The sequence below is a fragment of the Ixodes scapularis genome, unplaced genomic scaffold (genome assembly GCF_016920785.2).
Source record: "Ixodes scapularis isolate PalLabHiFi unplaced genomic scaffold, ASM1692078v2 PGA_scaffold6__148_contigs__length_123643588, whole genome shotgun sequence".
Taxonomy (NCBI): domain Eukaryota; kingdom Metazoa; phylum Arthropoda; class Arachnida; order Ixodida; family Ixodidae; genus Ixodes; species Ixodes scapularis.
In genome coordinates this window covers 77,479,185-77,489,288 of record NW_024609881.1, presented here as the reverse complement: position 1 = coordinate 77,489,288, position 10,104 = coordinate 77,479,185, and the positions used below count along the sequence as shown (strand labels likewise).

Here is a 10,104-nt window from a genome sequence, read left to right as displayed (position 1 = left end):
AAGCTACATGCCAGTTTCATAATGGCGCCCTTTTAAATTTGTGTAGCAAGTTTCCATCTCATAACGTCTCTGTAATTTCTGTGAGAAGACATATTTTATGCAGAATTTCCACTCAGCGTTGCGTAAGCTGACTACGTGGTTCTGCCCCTTCTAAAGTAAAGCGCGTTAGGTATGGACGCCGAGAGCGATCTGAAAACTGGTAAGACGACACTTGTGTTTAGTCCCTTCTACTCAAATTTCGAGACTGAAACGAACAAGACAGCGTATTTAGAATGAAAATAGCTTTGTGCGGCGCAAATGCCTGGTACGTGACTGTTAAGGAAACTTGGGCGTGCCAAAATCCTTATGTGGAATGCAGCGGCGGATCCAGAGGAGCTCCTAAGAAGTGTCCCCGTAATTAAAAAAAAAAAAAAAAAAAACGGGAGAAGGGGGGGGGGGGGGGGGGGGTGGGGGCGGGGGCGGGCGCGGGCGGGCGGGCGGGCGGGCGGGAGGGGTACAGAGTTCGAACATTTATGCTCCTTGCAGGGAATTTTTTCCTTTTTCAGAGAATTTTCAGTTTCGGTGAAAAGGGAAATGGGAATCTTAACATGATTGAACTGGAACTTCACATCCCGTTTCTTTGCCTCATCGGTATGGGAATATGTCTTTCGATTATTCGGGTCGCACGAATCTTCCCCTGAGCTTGGGGAATCCCTTGCCTATTTCCTTCAACGTAATCTCCAATAAACTACGTATTTTAGTCCTACACTAAAAGTTGTCTCTGAAAAACATTGAATCTGTGGGAAAAGGTAAACGCCGAAAAAACATCCCTGAATTCGAAGAAAAATAAACCCCGAAAACACAGAACCCTACCAAACCTATGAGGTAGGCAGCACCAACGCGGGGAGACGCGATCGATGCAATGAAAGCTCTAGTTAGCTAGACGTCACTCTAAAGATTGACCAGGCTGACTCGCAAAAAATCAGTGTTTATCAGGGCTTTAGTTTAAAAACAAAAGGGGCATGGGTTTCCCTTACCTCCAATGGAGCAAGCGCGTAATTCCGGTACCGATAAGAGAGAGAAAGGTGATAAGGAGTCCGAAAGAAGAAGCAGCCGCGGACAGTTCAGTGCAGGCCATGTTCCCGTTCAAAACAAAATAAAGCTGTAGTACGGGTTTTCTTCCCATGAATCTTGTGTTTTTCATTATCGAGGGCAGCTCCAATTCGTTTTTTTTTTTTTAATTTTCTTCGGTTCTGTTAAAACCAGTTTGGCGGTTAATTTTTGGGTGTTTCTGTATTTACCGAAAAAAATGGAAGCCTACTCATGAGCGACAGAACCTCTGATCACCGGCGTCGAGTTCAGCTAGACAACTATCTCTTCGGATCCTCATAAGAAATGTCAGCTTTTGAGACTGCCATGGGAAATTTGTGTGTGGGTTATTATGTGACAAAACACTTGCTTAAAAGCTTTACACCAGAATGCGTGGGACAATAGGGCGTGCAAAACAAGTTAAAATGTTTTATTAAATTATGTCCTGAGTACTCTTTTAGCCTGACTCGGTTGTCTTATCATATAACCAGAAAAAGAAGCACTAAATAATTTAAAGGCAATATAAAAAGGCTTACCACTTTTAATGTTTTGCATAAGGGCCATCTAAAGTGCCCGTTAGTTTACCTGATGTAGTTAGTATATGGCAAGCAAGTTTGTCTGCTTCTTGTGCCCGGGTACAGGGATGTCAGAATGCCAGCTCTGATTGGAAGGATAGTGGGTAGATATACAAAGGCTAGTGTCATCTGCTCTTTGCACAGTGGGATCAGGGCCAGCAGTCAGATGCCAGACACCGGTGTCGTCTGCTTGTCGTAGCAATGGCTGTCTTACCTTTTCTACAGCTTTTAGAAATCAACCGGTTTTCTGAGAATGCTTGCCTGTGTGGGATCTGCTTGGTCGTGCTTATGTCATTGCACTTGAGCGCATTCACTCTGTTGCTGCTTGGTTTGTCCTGGGGAGGTGTGATCGCTTCTTAATGCACAACAGAAATGAAACAAGAGTTGGGCTGGATTTTTTTGGAGGAGCACCGAAGATGCCACTTGAGCTTTTCAGAGTGCAGCTCTTAGGCACCCGTTTCCAGCTTGAGCGGCGTCGCCTTCGGCATAACCGCGCATTCCATTATGTGACATTTCCCATAATGACGTCACATGTGACGACACAAGGGTCATGGTGACGTCATGAGTGACGTCGTGAAGGTCACTTGTGAAGGTCATAACCTTCAGAGTGACCTTCACGAGGCCTTCACAAGTGGCCTTCATGACATCATGAGTGATGTCACAAAGGTCACTCGTGAAGGCCTTGACGAAGCTCACGAATGACGTCACAGGGGAGGAGGGAAGGAGGGGGAGGAGGAAGAAGAGGAGGCAGTTACCACTTTACTATAGGAAACAAGAGGATGCCCGTTGATGTCCTCCCAAGAGTGCATGTCCTCGCCACGTCAATCGGGCACGTTGCCGCGGAGGCGGCTTCTTTGCTGACGCTGACGCTGACTAGGAGGAGGAAAGGAGAGGAGACTCTCCCTTCTCAAGAGCTGTGCTCTAATTTGGCATTACAAGAAATTGTACACATCATTAATTTTTTTTTATTCTATTTATCATAAGCAGACAGGAATTTCTGATTCATCATACTTACAATCTTCAAACTATATCTCACCGCAAACAGATAACTCTCAAAATCTAACCATGTGCCGCGAAAGTGGTGTGCAATAATGCCAACTTATTTCATAATTTATTGTGCCACACCACTACCCCCCCCCCCCCCCCCCCCCACACACACACACACACAAAATGTCTAAGAGGCCCTGCGGGTTTTTTTTATTAAATAAAAAGGGCTTAGGCCTTCAAGAAATGGGGGAAGAAATACCTCGAAAGGTGCATTGTAGCATAGTTTTTTGGAGTGTGTATGCACAAGTATCATACACACTACAAAGAATGAGGAAGTCGCAGCCTAGATGCCGTCTACACTCCACCGCTGAAGAGCTAACAACAGCTGCGGAGACAGAGCTTCATCGCCTTCGTCACAGACGTGATCACTTTCTCTTCCTTGTGCGAAGAGATGTGTTTCGGTTGACTTGCTGTTCATATAGAACACTTTGACTCAACATTTGTCTATGTTACTGCGTGCAGCCTTGACCGAAACGCTGGAAAACGGTGGAGTATTGCGATCCCTCCGCGCTGGGCTCCGAACAGAAATCCTGAGGGCACTCGAAGAACCGCGTCCAAGCGAGCAGCTTCTCCACCTACCGCCCGAGAACTGCCTCATCAACGAACTCGTGCTCGAGTACCTGTCGTTCAACAACTACAGACGGACGGAGTCTATTCTTGAAGCAGGTATATACCGCCTTTTCAAGTTCTTCGGTTGAGAACCGAATGCTCCTGAAGCCATACTTTTAAAAAGGGTTGATTCATTGATCCTTTGAAGCTATTTAGGGTGGATGAGTGTGCTGTTGTGTTAGTTACAAGGCAGAAAAACTGAACAGAAAGGGACATTGTAATAACAGATGATTGGCAATATATAGTCTGGTCTTGCCTCCCTATATTTTCTCCAGCTCGAAGACCTTTCGCAAAATTCCCAGGACCACCCGTGAAGTGCTCATTGAATTATGGGAATGGCCTGTATGTGGCTCCTCGCTCCCGCAGTACCTACCTTGTGATACTGGAGAAAGCGAGAAAGAAAGAGGGCAGCGCAGTGGCACGCCTGCCCTCACTTTTTCGCTCTTGTTGCCTCCTTTGTCTGCTAAAACCAGCTTGCAGAATAATTTTCTTCACTACTTAGGGAGCTGCACATTTTGGAACGGGTCTATCACATTGGTAGTTATATGAATTAGAAAGACAGCATAGAAAGGGACATTAACGGACCATATTGAGTACACTGACCAGCCAAAACATTTCGACCACCTACCTAGAAATACCGTATTTATTCACCTTTTGCACATAAAACAGTTGCATGAGTCGTCTGCTGCGGAGTCCCATATCCAACAAAACCCGATAAACTGTGCGTTCGGGAACACCTGTGCTTTGACCTGCATTTAATTTAGCGGTCAGCTCAGCCACAGGAAGCCATCTATTTTGCTTCACCAAGCAGGAAAACCTCCGACATTTATATTCTGTGATGGGGCACGGACGTGCAATGCATCGGCATCTACTAACAATTTTACCGTCATTCTTCCACTTTAAAAAGGTATAGGACGACGGCAGCTCTCGAACGTCCGACCCCACCGTATAAACGAGCATTGCAGTCTCCGAGATACTTGCTTCGAGCCATTGCTGCAACCTAATATTCTCTTTGTAATAGCAGCTTAAATCGGCAACCTCTTCCAGTACGAGCACACATAGTGGACAAAATGATCCCCTGAATCCCCGGCAGCCGTTACTACTGGCCGCATCAACAGGTGGTGGATAACTCGGATGGCGTGTCAGCCTGAATGCGCTCATTCTCATAGCGTAGGGGTCGTCATAATGTTTTGGCTGATCAGTCTATATATTACCTGTGCTTGCCCCCTGCATTTTATCTAGTATTTGTCTTTCTAGTTTGAAAGAGATTGCCACTGTTTGCAGACCTTGGATGCCAAAATCACTTGCACGAAGCGCTTTGAAAACGCCAGGCTAACGGTCTTATCGCACTGGCTAAGTTTCTCGTGTACAGCGAACCTACCAGATGCCCGTTGGGCCAACTAACTTCCCACCGTACAAACATATTTCATATTTACTCGCATAATGAACCCACCCCCCACAACGGGTACCAATATTTGGACCCTTTTTTTTCCTTCGCGTAATGAACACACCTCCAATTTTCGGCTCCGCGAGTCTTGAATTGCGTCCAGCTTAGCTAGCCACCAAGCCAATTTTCTTTTGCCGCCAAGCGGTCAGGCCAAGTCAAGCCAAGCCAAGCCGCTCTCGTAATGGCTGCAAGTGCGTGGTTGCAGAAATGATGAACTGTGAAACCGAGCTGTGCGCACACTTGGCGAAGCTTGGGTCGAGGCATTGCCCAGCCCCGGACATTCTTCGCATATCGGATGCATAAATGTCAACAAAACACGCCGTTGTCTGTGGTCCACTTTCGGACAGTGAAATCATGAAAGTGGTTAGGCTTAAGAACGGTCGCGTTGCTCTCCGTGCTGAGTGAGCTTCGTAGGGCGCTTTTCCTTCGGCAAAAGGCATGCTGAAAGCGCCCTGAAAAGGTTTGCAATTTATCAAGCATGGTTACTGTGGTGTGCCTCAGACCAGCCGTGTGTGCGCCTTCATCAGTGGAGACGTGCCACAGTACCTTGCCATGCTATGTTGGCACCTAATATGACATTTGTACGAAGTGTGTAAATGCAAAAATTTTACCTCCCGTAATGAATGCACACCCCCCAATATGTGTAAATTTTTCGGGAAAAAAAATGGGTTCACTATGCGAGAAAAGACGGTACAAAATACAAAAGACCTTTTCCAGAATTCAGTCCGGCCACCTCGATAACTATCTCGTCTGTACATGCTCATGGCTGCCTTTTGTTTGCTGATGAAGGGAGAATGTGAAGACAGGCACTGGTGCGGAGCTTGAACATTTGGGACATGGTTCCGCTGCATTCTTGTTTGATGTCAGTGTGACAAGACTGACTTATAAGCTTGCGTGCACTACGAATTTGAGGCGGTTGTGGGAATTTGTGGTACGCTCGACTTTGGCACGCCCCAGACAGCACATGACAATAAATTGTGGAAAATATTATTAAGAGATTTGCTCGAGGAAGCGCCTCATTCAGAGTGTCAGTTTACCGGCATCATTGAAACTGAAACGAAGAGAGAAAGAGACTACTGCACAGCAAAGAACTCCTTAAATTTTGTATGTCTGCCGTTGCCGAAAAGATACTAGATTTTAACGGCTGTTAGCTTAAAATATTTGGACTGATACTTGAGCCACTAGATGGCACTGAATTACCGAAAGGGTCGATGAGCTTGAATCGCAACTTCGGATTGTTTGGTTCACGCAGAAAGTGGCTATCGTCGGAGTTGTGTGGGCAGAGCATTCCTCGAGAAGGAGCTGAACGTGGCACCATCCGAGAAAGCTTCTCGTCTGTAAGTGTACCGCCAACTTTTGACACGTTTCAAAGCAGGGACTCTCAAACTTTTAATCTCGGGGAACCCCATGTGCTCCTAGGAATCCAGCCTGGGAACTTGTGTGTTAAAGGAACACTGGAAGAGTCTTCAGAGTTTAGTGGTTGTAACGTTGGGTTGACCTGTCGCAATTAAAGTAGGTGTAAAACGTGGCAAAGGCAAAGCCCAGAACTTGCTTTAAACGAAAAAATAAATTGTCCGACCAGTTGACAAGCGATAGGGTCGTGCTCGGCGTGAATGTGAACTAAAAAGGCGGCGACAGAGTAAGAGTGAATCACAAATGAGCAATTTAATGCACATGTTAAATCGGCAGTTTTAATGAAACAAAGCGAAACAAACTATAAGGTGTGAGACAGATCCAACACTCGCTCGTGATCCAGGCAAACAGCTCATCAGAATGCATAAAGACAAAAAAATTTTATCTCTCCATCGCCGTTTTCACTTGACAAGGGGTGGCGACGTCTCCAACGGGGACCAGGTGCCCAGTCCTTTGAATGATTCCTTGCCGCACACTGCCACGCACGTTGTCATACCGTGGCTTGGAGACTCAATGTTCTTCTAACAGCGAGTCTTGGCTTCCCGTTTTCTTCGCGACTGCAACACTGGAGAGCAGCACCTTAGACTGCTCTCGGGACTCTTCCAACTCCTTCCCACAGATCTCCTTTATATACAGGGTGTTTCTTTTTAATTGTAACAGAATTTAAAAAAAGAAAAAATGTGTCGATTCTTACCCGGGTGCTGTCTTCACTGCGTATTCAACAGGCTCGGCAAACGTTTTACGGTGCAACATTCTTCACGATCCGTCGGCTAATTAACTGAAATTGCCTGATGCACTTTTCAAGTATTGGTTTTATGAGTCGTGTTCCAGTTGCAGTTGTAAAGCCAATCGCTAATAATGGCTAGACCAATTAACGCAATTTGCAAAAAGGCAACAGGCTTTGAAATATTCATGCATAAGTTTTCGGACGTTTGTTGGCAGTTATAAAAGTGCAGGCGTAGAAGCACGCCTTAATAATTAGGATGGGCACCCTAAATAATGCAGAGAAGAGTGACTGACACTTTGTCGTTATCTAGGCAGCGTCCGGCGCTTCCATCAACCACGCGCTGCCAAGATAAGGAAGAGGTGGCCTTGATAACGACGCATGCTTCATGCACTCATTTTTTTAATTGCCAACAAAGATCCAAAAACATATTGCTAAATATTAAAAAATCATTGCCTTTTCTCAGATTGTGTAAATTGGTCTAACCATTATTAGTGGTGTGACTTTAAAACTGCAATTGGAACATGACTCACAAAACCAACACATAAAAAGTTCATTAAACAATTGTACTTAATTGGCCAACGGATCGTAATAAATATTGCTCCGTCTAACGCCCGCTGAGCCTGTTTTAAATACACAGCGAAGATGGCACCCACGTAGGGTTAACACACCTTTCTTCAACATGCTCTTGGTTCTAAAGTTAAAATGAGAACAATACACCTTGACATTGAACTATGCTCATCGGTGGTGGCTGACATAACCCTAGATGCCCAGTAACAAATGCCCATCAACAAGTATATGTACCTTCTCTGGCGAGCCATTTTTCGTATTGTCACATACTCAGATGGAGCCATTTCTCCCAGCAACTTGACGACGCAACACCAGCAACACGGGCTTCCGCATTCACACGCAGCAACTACTAAATTGCTATGATTTGCTATTATCATCACTAAATTTAAATTTTCTTGCACTGTTTAGGCACACAGTTAGTACATGCTATAAACATGTCTTCTTATCTTTAGATGGTGTTGAGAATGCTAACTATAATTTTTCTTAAACTATTTATTCCCAAAACCGATCCATTTCAAACCAAAACCAAGTCTTTAGTTGTCATCATCTCCACTGCAGAGGTGTCATGTGAAAATATTGCGTTCCTGATTGACTGCCGCCGCTCTAAAGGTCTCCGATTTGTCCAGGTTCCTCACCCGTTTTGAGCCGGACTCGATCCCAGCATTTTGTGTTGCAGTGCGAGGACCTAGGGAAAGCTAGGGAACAACTCGCGAGCAACGCCCAAATCGCTCCATCTGAAGGGGGCCTGAAGGGGCAATTCATGACAAACGTGTGCCACAAATGTCCCAGACAAGGCCAAGTTCCAAGTCATACGGACAATTTCTTTCCCCAGAAATGAGCCGGACAATACTAATCCTATCGTAACAGTAGCACCACCCACGGACACTGCGGTGTCTCGGGACATGAGACACAGTCTCTCGTGTAACCATGGCGACAAAGTGAAGAGATCAGAATGAAGAGAAACAGAATGTGACAAGAGCTTATGACTGCATCCACCATGCTTAAACAAAGATGCAACCTATAACTGAGCATGGGAGAGTTACATTTGAATGTCATCCATTCTTTTCATTCCAGCCCCCTGCTCTACGCCATCGTTGAGACGTTGCGAACCAAGACCTCCGGCGGAGCTGCTGACAAAGGATAGAATGCTGCTTGCTGTTTTGGTAGCAGTGCCGACAATTCCTGTACATGTTGCTCACGTCTAATTTGTACTGTATTCTTCGTTTTTATCAGTGAAATCCTTCTGTAGTAAGGACTATGCACGTAACAAAAAAAAGAAAAGCTTCACCACTTACATTACCAATCCAGATGCTTCTACCATCATTCGAAATGTGCTAAGTAAACTTGCGTTAACTCGACCTCGGTTAATTCGATTTTTCGTTTAATTTCATTGTGTTCAAAGGTTCTGTCGGGCGCCAATACATTTCTGTGGAGGAAGAAATTCAACAATTCGAATGTGCAAAACCTTGGCACCGTTCAATTTGACCCGAGCGAAACGCACGGCACTGCATCACAGCGGCACCACAGGCACCGTGAGACCTGAGATTTGTTTGTTCACTTTCGTCAGGTGCCGTAGCGTCGGGCTTTCTTTCAGAGCGCAGCTCTTAGGGGCCCGTTCCCAACTTGAGCAGCGTCGGCGTAACCAAGGTCATCCCAAGGTCACGTGGCCCCCCCAAGGTCATCTCAAGGTCACGTGACCCCTCCCTCAGGGTCACGTGACCCCCAAGGTCACGTGACACCCAAAGTCACGTGACCCCCCGAGGTCATGTGACCCCCCCCCCCCCCCCCCCCCGAAGTCACGTGACACCCCCAGGTCACGTGACCCCCGCCGAGGTCACGTGACCTCCCCAATGACGTCATCGGCATCCGCATCGTCATCGTCATCATCACTCATGACGTCATCAGTGACGTTACTGATGACATCATAAGTGATGATGACGATGACGATGCGGATGCCGGTGAGGTCATCAGTGACGTCACTGATGAAGTCATCAGTGATGATGACGATGCGGATGCCGGTGACGTCATCAGTGACGTCACTGATGACGTCATCAGTGATGATGACGATGGGGATGCCGGTGAGGTCATCAGTGACGTCACTGATGACGTCATCAGTGATGACGACGATGCGGATGCTGGTGACGTGTTGACGTCATTGGGGAGGTCACGTGACCTCGGCGGGGGTCACGTGACTGAGGGTGGTCACGTGACCTGAGGGTGGTCACATGACTTCGGGGGGGGGGGGGGGGGCATCCGCATCGTCATCATCACAGATGACGTCATCAGTGACTCATTAGTGACGTCACCGACATCCGCATCGTCATCGTCATCATCGCTGATGACGTCATCGGAGTCCGCATCGTCATCGTCACTGATGGCGTCATCAGTGACGTCACTGGTGACATCACGGGGGTCGTGTGACCCCCCCCCCCCAGGTCACTTCACCCCCCCAGTACCCTTCCCTCCTCCTCCTCAAGAGCTGCGCTCTAATTCGGTGTTACAGGGAGTTGTAAACGGCTTTCACTTTTTTTCCTCTTTCGCAAGACCTCTTTTTTCTTTTCTTTTTTGTTTTCTCCACGGAACTTTTGGGAGGCGGTGGACGCACACCAAATGCAACATTGCTTTTTTTTATTTAGGTTACGATTGTTTGG

General features: G+C 46.6%; 1 protein-coding gene across 1 annotated transcript; it reads left to right on the top strand.

Annotated features, from left to right (window-relative positions):
• On the top strand, window positions 1–8,899 carry LOC115309993 (centrosomal protein 20). Its single transcript, XM_029968265.3, has 4 exons — window positions 1–199; window positions 3,153–3,356; window positions 5,999–6,083; window positions 8,528–8,899. The coding sequence occupies exons 1-4, from the start codon at window positions 172–174 to the stop codon at window positions 8,595–8,597; spliced, it is 387 nt and encodes a 128-aa protein (XP_029824125.2). The 5' UTR covers window positions 1–171; the 3' UTR covers window positions 8,598–8,899.
• The last annotated feature ends 1,205 nt before the right edge of the window (window positions 8,900–10,104 follow it).

Excerpts from the sequence above, each read along its gene's own strand:
- LOC115309993 (XM_029968265.3), top strand. The coding sequence starts at position 172 with ATGGACGCCGAGAGCGATCTGAAAACTG. Across the intron at positions 200-3,152 it reads CGAGAGCGATCTGAAAACTG|CCTTGACCGAAACGCTGGAA; the intron begins GTAAGACGACAC and ends TACTGCGTGCAG. Across the intron at positions 3,357-5,998 it reads GGAGTCTATTCTTGAAGCAG|AAAGTGGCTATCGTCGGAGT; the intron begins GTATATACCGCC and ends TGGTTCACGCAG.